At 37.4% G+C, this 12168-nt stretch overlaps 1 protein-coding gene across 1 annotated transcript in view; it reads left to right on the top strand.

The window, feature by feature from the left end:
- Nucleotides 1–12168, top strand: part of Erc2 (ELKS/RAB6-interacting/CAST family member 2) — a 784984-nt gene that overhangs the window by 593878 nt on the left and 178938 nt on the right. The window contains exon 14 of the mRNA XM_013030719.1: nt 4098–4258. Within this exon, the coding sequence (XP_012886173.1) occupies nt 4098–4258 (161 nt within the window). The remainder of the gene's footprint in view (nt 1–4097; nt 4259–12168) is intronic.

Here is a 12168-nt window from a genome sequence, read left to right on the forward strand (position 1 = left end):
CTCTCATGTGAAGAACATACTAAGGGTTTTCATATTTGCCAGTTTCTGTCTTGAACATTTACATTAGTTGCTTTGTGTAATACTTGCAATAACTTGCAAGAAATAACATTGTTACAGATAAGAAAACCCAGACTCTTTCTTAAGGTCCCACAACCTGTAAAAGGTGAAGTGGGTATTATTAGGACAATCTAGCCTTTAACCATTCTTACTGTTTTAAGACTTTATGTTTTCTAATTTCAAGTTAATATCTTCATTGTAACATCATATATAAAATACATAAAAATTAAATCACTTTTGTGTTTGGAGTGATGAATTCAGAACTTAAATGAAGCACACTCCATTTTGGTAACCTATCAGCTTCCAAAAACCTTTTGGGAATCCCTGATACTCTAAGGAACACAGTTTATAAAGCACTACTGTGGAGAGTCAGAGTCTTCCAGATATTAGGACATGCCAGTAATATTTTTGGCAAACATTGATGGGTTAGCCATATTTCCTAGCAGTGAGAGGGAGGAGTAGTTGTAACCATGATGCTTACAGAATTTGAGTCCTAGTCCTGTGGATCTCAGTTCATAGATATATTTGAAGCTCAGCATGGTGAGATACGTGCTTATAATGTCAACTACTTACCAGGTAGAGATCAGGAGAATCAAGAGAGGCCAGGTGAGGTACAGTTAGGGAGACCCCTTTCTCAGAAGCAAAATACAAAAAGAAAGGATCAGAGGTATGGATCAAGAGGTAGAGCACTTACATCGCAGGCATGAGTCTTACATTTGAACTCTATTACTGAAAAAAAAGATAAATTACAAGACACATAGTCAAAACATCTCAAAAAAGTCAAAGGGGCAGCTTAATTCTTTTTTTAAATTATTCAAGTCATTGTGTAAGAGTTGCCACTTAACAAAGCAGTTTATGGATACGATATATCTGGATCAGTGTTGTCCCTTTCAACATTCTCACCCATCCCACACCTACCTACCACTCTCCTCACTCTGCATTTTGTTGTGTATATACTGAATTCTTAACTGCCCTTTTTACCCCTCTTCTCCTCTTCATTCATCTACCCCTTTCACCTTGACCCTACCCTATCCCTTTAGAGTACCTGCTTCCTGGTATTTTATTTTGCTGAACTTTGATTTTGGCTTGCTATAGAATTATACTGTTTGAGATTTCCCTTGAATCTACTGTATTTCAGTAAATTCATTTGTGTATTCTTGCATGATACTCAGCATATTTACTTATGAGTTTTAAGCTAATTCTAGCTTCTACATATAAGTGGAAACATGGATCCTTTGTTTCTCTGGGCCTGACTTAGTTCATCTAACATAATTTTTCCCAAGTCTTTCCATTTCTTTACAAATGGTACAATATCATTTCTGATGGATGAATAAAATTCTATTGTGTATATATACCACATTTTCTTGATCCATTTGTCCATTGAGAGGCATCTGGGCTGATTCTATGCCTTGGCTACTATGCATAGTGCTATAATAAACATGGTTGTGCTGGTGATTTTACTGTGGCCTAGTTTATAATCTTTTGGTAAATGCCCAGGAGTGGAATTGCTGGATCATAGGATAGTTCTATGTTTAATTTTTTGTTGTTGTTGTTGGTTGTGGGGCTTGAACTCTGAGCCTGGGCACTGTCCCTCAGTTCTTCAGCTCAAGGCTAGAGCTCTATCACTTGAGCCACAGTGCCACTTCCAGTTTTCTGGTGGTTTATTGGAGGTAAGAGTTTCTCGGACTTTCCTGCCCGGGCTGGCTTTGAACCATGATCCTCAGATCTCAGCCTCCTGAGTAGCTAGGATTACAGGTGTGAGCCACACAGCTATGTTTAATATGTGAGGCACCTCCACACGGCTTTCCAGAGTGGTTGAACAAGTTCACATTCTCACCAACACTATATAAGGGATCCCTTTTGGCCATTTAATGGCCATTCTGTTTTGATAGTAATGGAAATTATTTTCAGAAGTATAGAACACTAACTTTAGGCAGAAACTCTAGACATTCCCTAGAAAACTGAGACTCTGACGGTGAATATGTGTGAATGGTTTATAGGGATCTGAGACCAGTACCCATATAGTGTCTACCTCAGTAATTCTGTCCAGGGACACCGGAAGTGGGATAAGTAAGGAGCCTTCACCTATGGCACTGCTTCTAAAGTGACAAGAATCATATCAGTCTCACCTGACCCTAGGAGCTTACTGATGTTAGGGGGACCAGTGGCATCTCTATCAGCTAAAAGACCAGGTTACATTCATCTGGGTTCTGAGGTTCCCACGTCATATTTCTGAACAACAGTCAACACTCGAAAATATAACTGGATTCATAGAAAAGTAACTTATGACTGCTGCTAGCAATCTGGTGGCAGGTGATCTAAGAACCTGTAGAAGTAGTTTAGCAATCCTGGGTTTATAGTTTTCTGACAATTCAGCTTCAATTAATGAGGAAGTAATCAGCCAATGAGAACTCCTGAGACCCTCTCTTCCTTGGAATCAGCAATATGTTAGAAATAAAGAATAATTTGTGACAAGAAGTGAGGCCTGAATACACTGGCCAGGGGGCTTAGGCAGGCTCTCTTAATGGGCCCTTAGAATGACCTTAACTGTGCTTTTCCTCGACACTGCTGTTGAGTCAATAAAAAGAAAAAAAAATAGGGAAAAAAAAGGAAGAAAACTATAGCCTATACCCAGGATACATCCTGTACTGCTTTTTAGAAGAGCTTCTGCTCATATTTGTGAAATTCTATGAACTTATATGAGAAACTATAAAGGTTTTGTTTTTTTAAATCTTATGTCTTTATAACATTAAAATAATTCTATTCTAAAGTTAAACAGGTGAGGTTCTGACTTGCATAGATTATTCTTTATATTCTTTGCCTTTTAAACTGTTCTTTGCTTTGGCTTTGATTTAAATTAGATGGCCATTAAGTTTCCTTTTTTAAATAAATCAGGAAAAAAAGTAGGGCTTACTGACTCTTAAGAGCAAGGTATTTACCTTGGGTATGCACCTTAATAATGACTCTGAATAAATTCCATGTAAACTGCAGAAATTGTGTAGAAAGTCTTTGTGAATTGGAACTTAATATGTCATTGACACATTTTGAAGAGTGACTTAGGTGATGGATGAATCCATGCTGCCAAGTTCAGCTGGAAGGGTTGGCTTAGGAACCCACACATCAGCTCTGGAATTGAGATTCCTGGAACCATGAATCAGTAAGGTGGATGAAGCCTGCATGTGTGTGCAGAGATGGCATTTCACCAGCTTGCTGCATAGAAGTTGCTGTTAACATGACTATACACATGAACCCTCTTTGTTGTATGTGGGATTTAAAGGTCCTTGATGGTCTGGGGAGGGTAACACCTTGCCTTAGGATTCCCTGGTCAATTTTTTTGGGACCTGACTGAAAACTCTGGATATCTGATCGTCTGGTTTGTTTCTATGACATATTAGCACCCCATAAAAATTACATGTCATTTATTTCACGTTTAGAACCCTCTCAGACTTCAGGGGAAAACAAACTTGAACCTTTTGTGGCTGGAATTTTGTTTCCCTTTGGCCAAACCTTGCTTCCTGAAGGTAAGGCAGGGAGGTGAGGTGAGAAGGGCTTCTGAAGCTCCATGCACATCAAATAGATTTAGCCAAACAAGATGTTGATAGGTTAAAACGTGAATGACTCTGAAACACATCAGTTAACTTCCCGTCAAAGTACACTGAATGTGAAACACAGAAGTATATTGCCAGGCAAAATGCATTTTGAGTGTTGCCCCCCTCCAACTGTGAGGAACTCTTTGAGATGTTCAAACACAGTTTGAAATTGGGTCAAGCTGATCATCCCTCACCCAAACTTCTCATAAATGCATTAAATAATCTCTATGAAGAGACAACGTACATGAATGTAGCTGCTGAAGAATTTGTACATTTCTTGAGTCTGAAGCATTCTTAATCAGTAGCAATGGAAGAATGGGCCCCATGACACAGTGTCTGATTTCAGAACATCTATGGTTCTGGTATATGTTGTCAGAACACAGGGTAGCAGGGAATGCCTTGTACTTAAATGAAGGAGAAATCGCACACACAGCCCCATGTGCCTTTCAGATAGAGGAGCTAATGAACGCATTGGAGAAGACCAGACAAGAGTTGGATGCCACCAAAGCCCGTCTTGCCTCTACACAGCAGTCCCTGGCAGAAAAGGAAGCTCACTTGGCTAACCTTCGGATTGAGAGGCGGAAACAGCTGGAGGAGATCCTGGAGATGAAGTGAGTATCCATTTTTTGCATTTCTGGTCTTTCCTCATCTCTCTTTGGGGGTAGGAAAGGAGAAGGGCTAGAGAAGGTGGAGAAAGAGCTCAGAGATTGATTTAGTTAATACTGCACTAGTCATTTCTGAGATATTTTCTTTATTTTTTGGTTACAACTTTGCTGTCTCAATTTGCACATTTTCTCACGTATATATTTGTGAAAAAGTAAATATATAGGCATTCATCATTAGATTTTCTATGTTTGGTGGATAGTGCTGGTATTTCTAGATCTGTTGCAAAAGTCTGAGTCACCTAACAGATGTAGGCCTTATTAAGCACAATGGTAATTTGGATGCTGCCAGGAGTTATTAGGAAACTTTTCTCAGGATATATTTCCTAATTGTGACTATAAGTTTGCTAATTAGATCGTTTTCATTTGTGTACAGTAAGTTTGCTAATTAGATCATTTTCATTTGTGTACAGTGCTTAACTTGTACTTTTTTTTAAGTCTCAAAGTTGGCATCTCCTTTGGAAAACAGAACTCAGATTTGTTGGACTGTAAAAGTCTGTCTTTCTCTCCCTCTCCCTCCTCTTCTCTCTCCTTCCCTTCTTCCTTCTCTCTTTCTCTCTTACCTTCACCGTTACCACAATGGTGGGGAAAGTGGGGAGTTGAGAAAATAAAGGGGAAGATTGTATTGGAACTAAATTGCTTTCTAATTTTTTTTAATTTTTATTTATTTTTTATTGTGAAAATACTGTTCACAGGGCAAGATAATGAGTACATTTCTTATCAAGCATTGTAGCCTCCTCCTTTAAGAAGGCATCTGTGTTGGGAAATGGTCCTCTCTGTAGCCTTAATACACAGCCACCTATAACTCTCTCTTACTTCACTTTCATAGTGAAATAATTGCATCATAGGTGAACATGGAAGAGAAAATTACCCAGCAATTTTAATAATAAATTGCAATAGATTTATTCTAAAGAACTAGTCAAGAAATAACCATCTCTGCATTGTCAAATGAAATAATCAAGAAGATATAATTTAAATCCTACTTCCTTCCACAATAAAGGGGAGATGTATATAATTGTGGCATCTAAAGCCTGTAACAGACTTCAAAATTGGTGGTTAGGTATGGTAGAGTGACCTTATGGTGACCCACAAGTCTTACACATGGTTAACATTAAACCCAGAAAGCTTAGATCATGGAAAATATGGAATGAAATATTTTGAAGGATTTAATAATGAGGGCAAAACTTTTATGCTTCATCAACTACCTCAGTTTCTCCAAGACCAAAGGATAAATGAGTTTTTTACTTCACATACAAACTAGCATTGTTTCTAATAAAGTATGATATAATAAAACTATATATGATTATAGGTAGTTTAGAGATGAGGGAACTGAGCCACAGAGAGATTCAAATAATTTGCTTAACGCCATCTGGCCAGGAATAAAACCAAGGTCTTCTACCTTAGGCGTCCTTTCTGCTACCTCACTTTCTTTCGGAGCTTTTGTGAAATTCATCAGGCCTGGAACTTTTGTCTGTCTGTGACTCTGCAGGAATCTTACTACCATTACTAGTGCAAAGCATATGGTAACTTGATCCAGCAGATAGATGGAATGTAGTGATTGGAATCTTGAGTAGCTGACATTGCCACCTTGATCAAAGATTTATTGATAATAGCCAGGAACCCTACTAGTATTAAAAAAAAATAGGGACAGTAGGATGCTGTTATGCTTTTCTGCTCATTCGTTCTACTTCTGCCTGTGTGGGATTTTGTGTTAGGTACAGTCCAATTGTTCTCATTGTTTCCCCAAAATTTCTAGGTTAATTCTATACTTCCTGAAATGATATGCCATTGCAAGGCAACTTTTGTTATTTATTGTTTTAAAAGGAGCATGTATTTCCAAGGTTATAAGGGAATTAGTATCCTAGTTTGGGAGTCATCAGACCTAGGTTGGAATCCTGTGGCAGCTACGTGGCTTGAGTGAAATGCCTTTCACCTTGCTGACCTTCTAGTCTCCTCTTGTAATGACTTGCATGGGGATAGATGTGAGGAGAGGTACTCGGCAGAGGGATTGGCACATGGAAATGTGTGTAAATATGTGTAAATGGCTCTATCGGCCAATGCAAATATGTCATTTGTTTAATATACTTGGTGAGGAGTATCATTTATCTAAAATCTGGATTTATTTTTCTAAAACATCTGAACCTTTTCCATGTGTACGTTTTCCCACTTAATTTCATGATTTCAGATAGCACCTAACTAAGACCTCTTTTGGTAAATTGCTACATTATTGCTGAAGTGCTTAATCTTCTGCCACTGCAAAATAAATACAAAATTCCTCTGTTAATTCTGTTGGTAAAAGTAACAAAGCCATGCTTCATTAAGTCCAGTATGAAACCATTCATTATTTAACAAGCCCAGAAACCCAACTTATATGTACCCTACTGGGGACTGAAGGTTTTATTGATCATGATCTTTAAGCTAAAATGACTTTAAACTAGACATTACCTGAGTCAATGTCACTTAGTGGGAACAACCAGATGTGTAGTGTTATTATTGATGTTTTTACCACTCTTCTCTAAAACTTGTGGGGTTTTCATTCAACTATTGTCTGTCATGCTATTCTCTTTAGCTATGTCTACCCAGTCTCCAGACTTAATTGGAAAGGAGAGGCTAAGCTCTATAAGAGCCCAACTCAAAAAACAGGTGATAAGATCTGATCATAACTAGAGTTTTGTTTCATTCCATAGAGATTGTTTTTGGGTATCTCAACCTTCTGTTCAGAGAAATGGAATACTTGCTCTGTCTATACAACAGAATTGGAAGGGTCAGAATTTTTTTGTAAGTACAGGACTAAAATGATTATAAATCAGCATATGTGAAAGTAATTTGAAAGATAAAAGGGCCTTTTAAAATGAGATGCAGTGTCTGTTAAATTCATTGCAAAATCAAATGATGTGAGATATAGAATTGGAAGGCAGTTGGGTCTACCCTCTGCTTGCATAAGATAGATTCTTATTCACGTAACTACTAATAAGGCATCTGCCAATCTCTGGTGAGCAATATTCCCATTGGAGGCTATGTCTTTGTGAGGCCATGTTCATTTCTCATGGCTCATGCAGGTAGTAGTTCTTTTTACCTTATATCATATGATCTTGGTTTTGTGAAGCTGCAAAGAACTTCATTGAGCCTCATTTATATGACAAATGCCTTTAATATATTTGTTAGGTAACTGTTCACTTTTGCAAAAAAGTAAATGTTTAAAGGCATTATATATTTTTTAAAAGTCACTCCTAAACTGGTCACTGGTGGCTCACACCTGTGATTCTACCTACTCAGGAAGCTGAGATCAAAAGGATTGCCATTCAAAGATAGACTGAGCAGAAAACTCTGAAAAACTCTGTCTCCGTTGCTGACTATTTGCCAGGAAAATAAAGCTGGGCGATAGATGTGGCTTAACTGGTAGAGCACTGTTTTAGCAAGCATGCAAGCCAAGCAAGCAAGAGATCCTGAGATCAAATCCCAATACCATCCTTCTTCCACATCTCTTGTAACACTACTCATCCCTTCAATTTTCCCTAGCTTCATTTTTCACATGCCTACATTGAATATTCCGATTGCATTTACCCTCCCTGAAAGGGATGACATTGAGCAAGATGTTGACATGTTGAACTAAAAATCTCTTTGTACAACTACTTAATGGAATAATAATAATAATAGTAATAAATAGCAACAACTACCTGGCAACACCAACAACAAAAATTACTCATAACCCTAACTTGTAATTATAGACACTGATGTGAATATTTTTGTTATACATTTATAAATGCTCCTTTTTTAAAAGGAAAATTAGATCATACTTTTGTCTCATTTTTGCTTTCTGAATGTGAATACCTTCTCCATCACAAACATAAAATGTGTTTTTAATTGCTCAATATGCTCTCATGTAGATTTATCCCATTGTTGAGCATCTGTGTTGGTTCCATTGTTCTAGTAATGAAAATAATGCTTTCAAAATGTCTTGCTGTTTTGTTTTGTTGTATTTTATTGATTTCGTTTCATGTAGTTGTAAATTGCCATGCAGTTGCAAGAAATAGTACAGAGAGGTTTCTCATAACCTCTACCAATTTGGAATTGGTAGCATCTTATGTAACTATAGGAAGTTGGCTCTGGTACAGTCTGCCTACCCAGATTTCTCCAGTTTTACCTGCACAGTATATATGTGTCTTACCATATGTATAAATTTGTAAATCTTCCAGCACAATTGAGACACAGACCTGTTCCACTATCACAAAGATCGCTAGCCTTAGGTTTTGCAAGCTACACTTATTTGCAGCTATTTCATTTTTACCCCGACTCTTGTTTTATGTTATATCAATTTTTTTGGTCGGTAATGGGGCTTGAACTTTGGGCTTGGGTGCTGTCCTGGTGCTCTTCAGCTCAAGGCTAGCGCTCTACCACTTGAGCCACAGCACCACTTCCAGTTTTCTAGTGATTTATTGGAGATAAGAGTCTCACGGACCTTCCTGCCCCCACTGGCTTTGAACCATGATCCTCAGTTCTCAGCCTCCTGAGTAGCTAGGATTACAAGTGTAAGCCCAGTGTTATATCATTTTGAGTTGTATGCTACACTGACATGAATTTTCCTTTGCCATTCTTTTTTGGTGGGCCTTTTATTTTAAATTTAGACTAGATTTAGAAAGAGAGAATACAAATTTCTCATATGGTTTTTATCTTATTTACAGTGGAATTTCCTTTTAAGATTGCATATTCAGATTTGAGAAATGAAAGAATGAATTAACAAAGCTCATAGCTCATACTGAGTATCTACTACATGATAGACGCTGCTGGTGAACTAACAGAACCTTGACCTTGTCAAGCTTTCATTTTTTAGTAAAATGAGTGAAGAAAATGAACAAATAAATAAAAGATAAGTAGATATATACATAATTTCAAAAATCAGGACACACTTGGTTATTTAAGATAAAGAGGGACATGGACAATGTTGTGTGTCTTCCTGTCCCCTGGGAACTCTGAAAAGAAGAGAAGTCAAGCTTACTCCGAAGAAAGGCCTCTGAACTGATTTCATGTTGGAGGTCTTTCCCCTGACAATCCTTTTCTCAGTTGTTGTACCCATAATGGAAAGAGCTAACAGTTCTCAACTATATATTTTCATAAGAGACTTAATACTTACTTTTCCCTATGTATGGAATATCCTTTTACTTTAAAACTGTCCGAAACCTAAAACATTTGCTAAAACATTTCAGAATGGTTCATCTTTGTTATATTTGCCTGCATTTAAAAGGAATTTTATTAAAAAACTATTAAGATCATCATTCTATATGTTTGATTTTATTAATACAGTTTAATAAGCTTATATTCAGTAACCAAAGTTCAATTATTTAATTTGTGGCAAGTGAATTTGATATCTGTGGCTAACAGGAATTGAAGACCATGAGATACAGTACTTAAAATCTATCTGTGTACATTTTCTAAGATGATTTAAACTTTCATAGTTATTTAACAGACAAGCAGCCTACGTGAAAATTTTCATTTGGTATGAAATGCTGAGTTGAATAAGGGTTTGGTAGCTCCTTTATAGTCACACAATTTGAGTTGTATCTTTCAGAGTTTTTGTGATGGCTTCCTACATCAAATTTTTAACTAGGTTCTTACATTTTTAACTCATCTGATGATGTGCAACCCATCTTACTTTACTGGGCTTTGTTATATTGTAGACATCTGCAGACAGCCTTGCAAACTTCTGTATACACTGGGTTATTTTCAAACACTTACAGTAAGGTAAGTCAGCAGCATTATCCTGTGGCCCCTTTGATCTGGGATCCCTTCTGAGAGAGCCACTCATTAGGAAAGTACTCTTCAAAGGAGAGGCAGCATGCAGAAAATGATAAAAATCAATTTATTCTTTACTTCATGCCAACCTAGAAAAGACAAATCACATGTCCTTAGGAAAGAATCCTAAGTGCCTGGCAATTTGCACAGGATAAATGGAGCCTGGGAGAGGAGTTTTGAAGGCAACGATTACTTAAAATTGATAAACTCAGGTGCAAGGCTGTTGTATTATGTTACAGAGTCTTATGAGGGATTGAATGAAACTATGCATCTGTGAAAAAGTAATTTTTAAGCCACAAAAAGCTGTAATTATGTATTATGTTACTATTAATGGGCACATTCCTTACAAGTACCATATACTGATCTTCAAATTACAAGTTAACTTTATGGATTCATTAATTTTCTTTCCTGCTACAACATAATTCTCTAACCAGTGATTATGTAGAAAAAATGTGGATGAGTCCTGTTTTCAAAATATTAATTACCATGGTCAGGTATCCTGGAATATCCTAGTCTGCCTGTTTCTGTCTACTACGTGCATATTTCTGAAAGGTATTGAGTTAGCTGGAACACAGATGAAACCAGTCCAGTTTCCTAAATTCTTGCAGATGGAGGCACAGAGGGAGAGAATGAATATCATGAAGAATGGCTCATTCAAAATTGATTTTGGGTTGGGTTGCAGCAGGGATTTAAGTGCACAGTTGCTTGCCACTCATGATTTGTTTCTCTCTCTTAATCCTGAAATTGGCAGGTTTGAATCCAAAGCAGAACACAAAACATTTGGTGTATACACAATTTATAGAGGATAAGTGAAATGTAACTGTAAAAAAAAAAAAACAACTTTCGAAGTGTGGAATGTTCTAGTTAGCTCACATTGCAAGAATAGTAAACTCTAAATAGAAGCTCATACAAGAGCTTCTTCTGTCTTGATACTTTGCCATCCTCGCATTTGGCTTCTACCTCATGACACAAGCCATTGAACTAAATTCCAGCTATGATCCCACTGACAAAAGGTAGAAAAAAAATGGAAACCCCTACCCTATAAGTTGCACATACTACCATCGACATCTGAGTTAGCTAACAGTTCAATCAACAGTTGGTGAGCATCTACCATGTGCAAGGGCTATTCTTTGCCCTAACTACTTTTTTTTTTTTGGTTGGTCGTGGGGCTTGAACTCTGGGCCTGAGCGCTGTCCCTCAGCTCTTCAGCTCAATGCTAGTGCTCTACCACTTGAGCTATAGCACCACTTACAGTTTTCTGGTGGTTTATTGGAGATAACAGTTTCATGGACTTTCCTGCCCTGGCTGGCTTTGAACTGTGATCCTCAGATCTCAGCCTCCTGAGTAGCTAGGATTACCGGCATGACCCACCAGTGCCTGGCTGCCCTAGCCACTTATCTAATGGTTTTTCTAAATGAAGAAGAGCCCTGAACAAAAACTTTCCTACTCATAGAGCTTGTATTTTTTTAAGTTTCAAGTTATAAGTCACATGGTCACACTTAGCTTCAAAACAAGCAGGGAAATAGAGCCCTTAGCTGAATAAATCATATCCAGCTAACATTCTAAGTATCCAGTTCCCGGGAAGGCAAGGGAAAACAATGTTGGGAGCAGTCAGTTGTTTCTGACAAAATGAAAAAAGGGAGAATCATTTGCTAGGTTATCATCTCCCTGAGCATTAGAACCCACTTTCCACCTATGCCTTTAGAGAGAATACTTTTTCTTAGTTTTGTTTGGATTTGTTTTTCTTTTTGTTTTGTTGGCTTACACCAGGTATACAGAAGAACGTATCATTGTTACATTTTCACATATTGAAGAGAATATTCCCAACATACGTTTTCTATGTGTTTATCTAGAATATCTTGGAGTTCATTTCTGGATATCACTGTTGGTAAATCTTGGGACTCATGTTACAAGCAAACAGGTTGAAGAATACCTGAAAAATCTCATCATGGTTAGGATAGCTGACAGGTAAACAAGGTTACTTCTAAAGAAAACAAATATTTCTTTCAGCTGTTATAGGGCGACTTGTAAAAACAGAAGTTGTCTTAATATATGCTACCTCAGAAAAC

This window comes from Dipodomys ordii, unplaced genomic scaffold, assembly GCF_000151885.1.
Source record: "Dipodomys ordii isolate 6190 unplaced genomic scaffold, Dord_2.0 Scaffold132, whole genome shotgun sequence".
In the NCBI taxonomy this organism is placed as follows: domain Eukaryota; kingdom Metazoa; phylum Chordata; class Mammalia; order Rodentia; family Heteromyidae; genus Dipodomys; species Dipodomys ordii.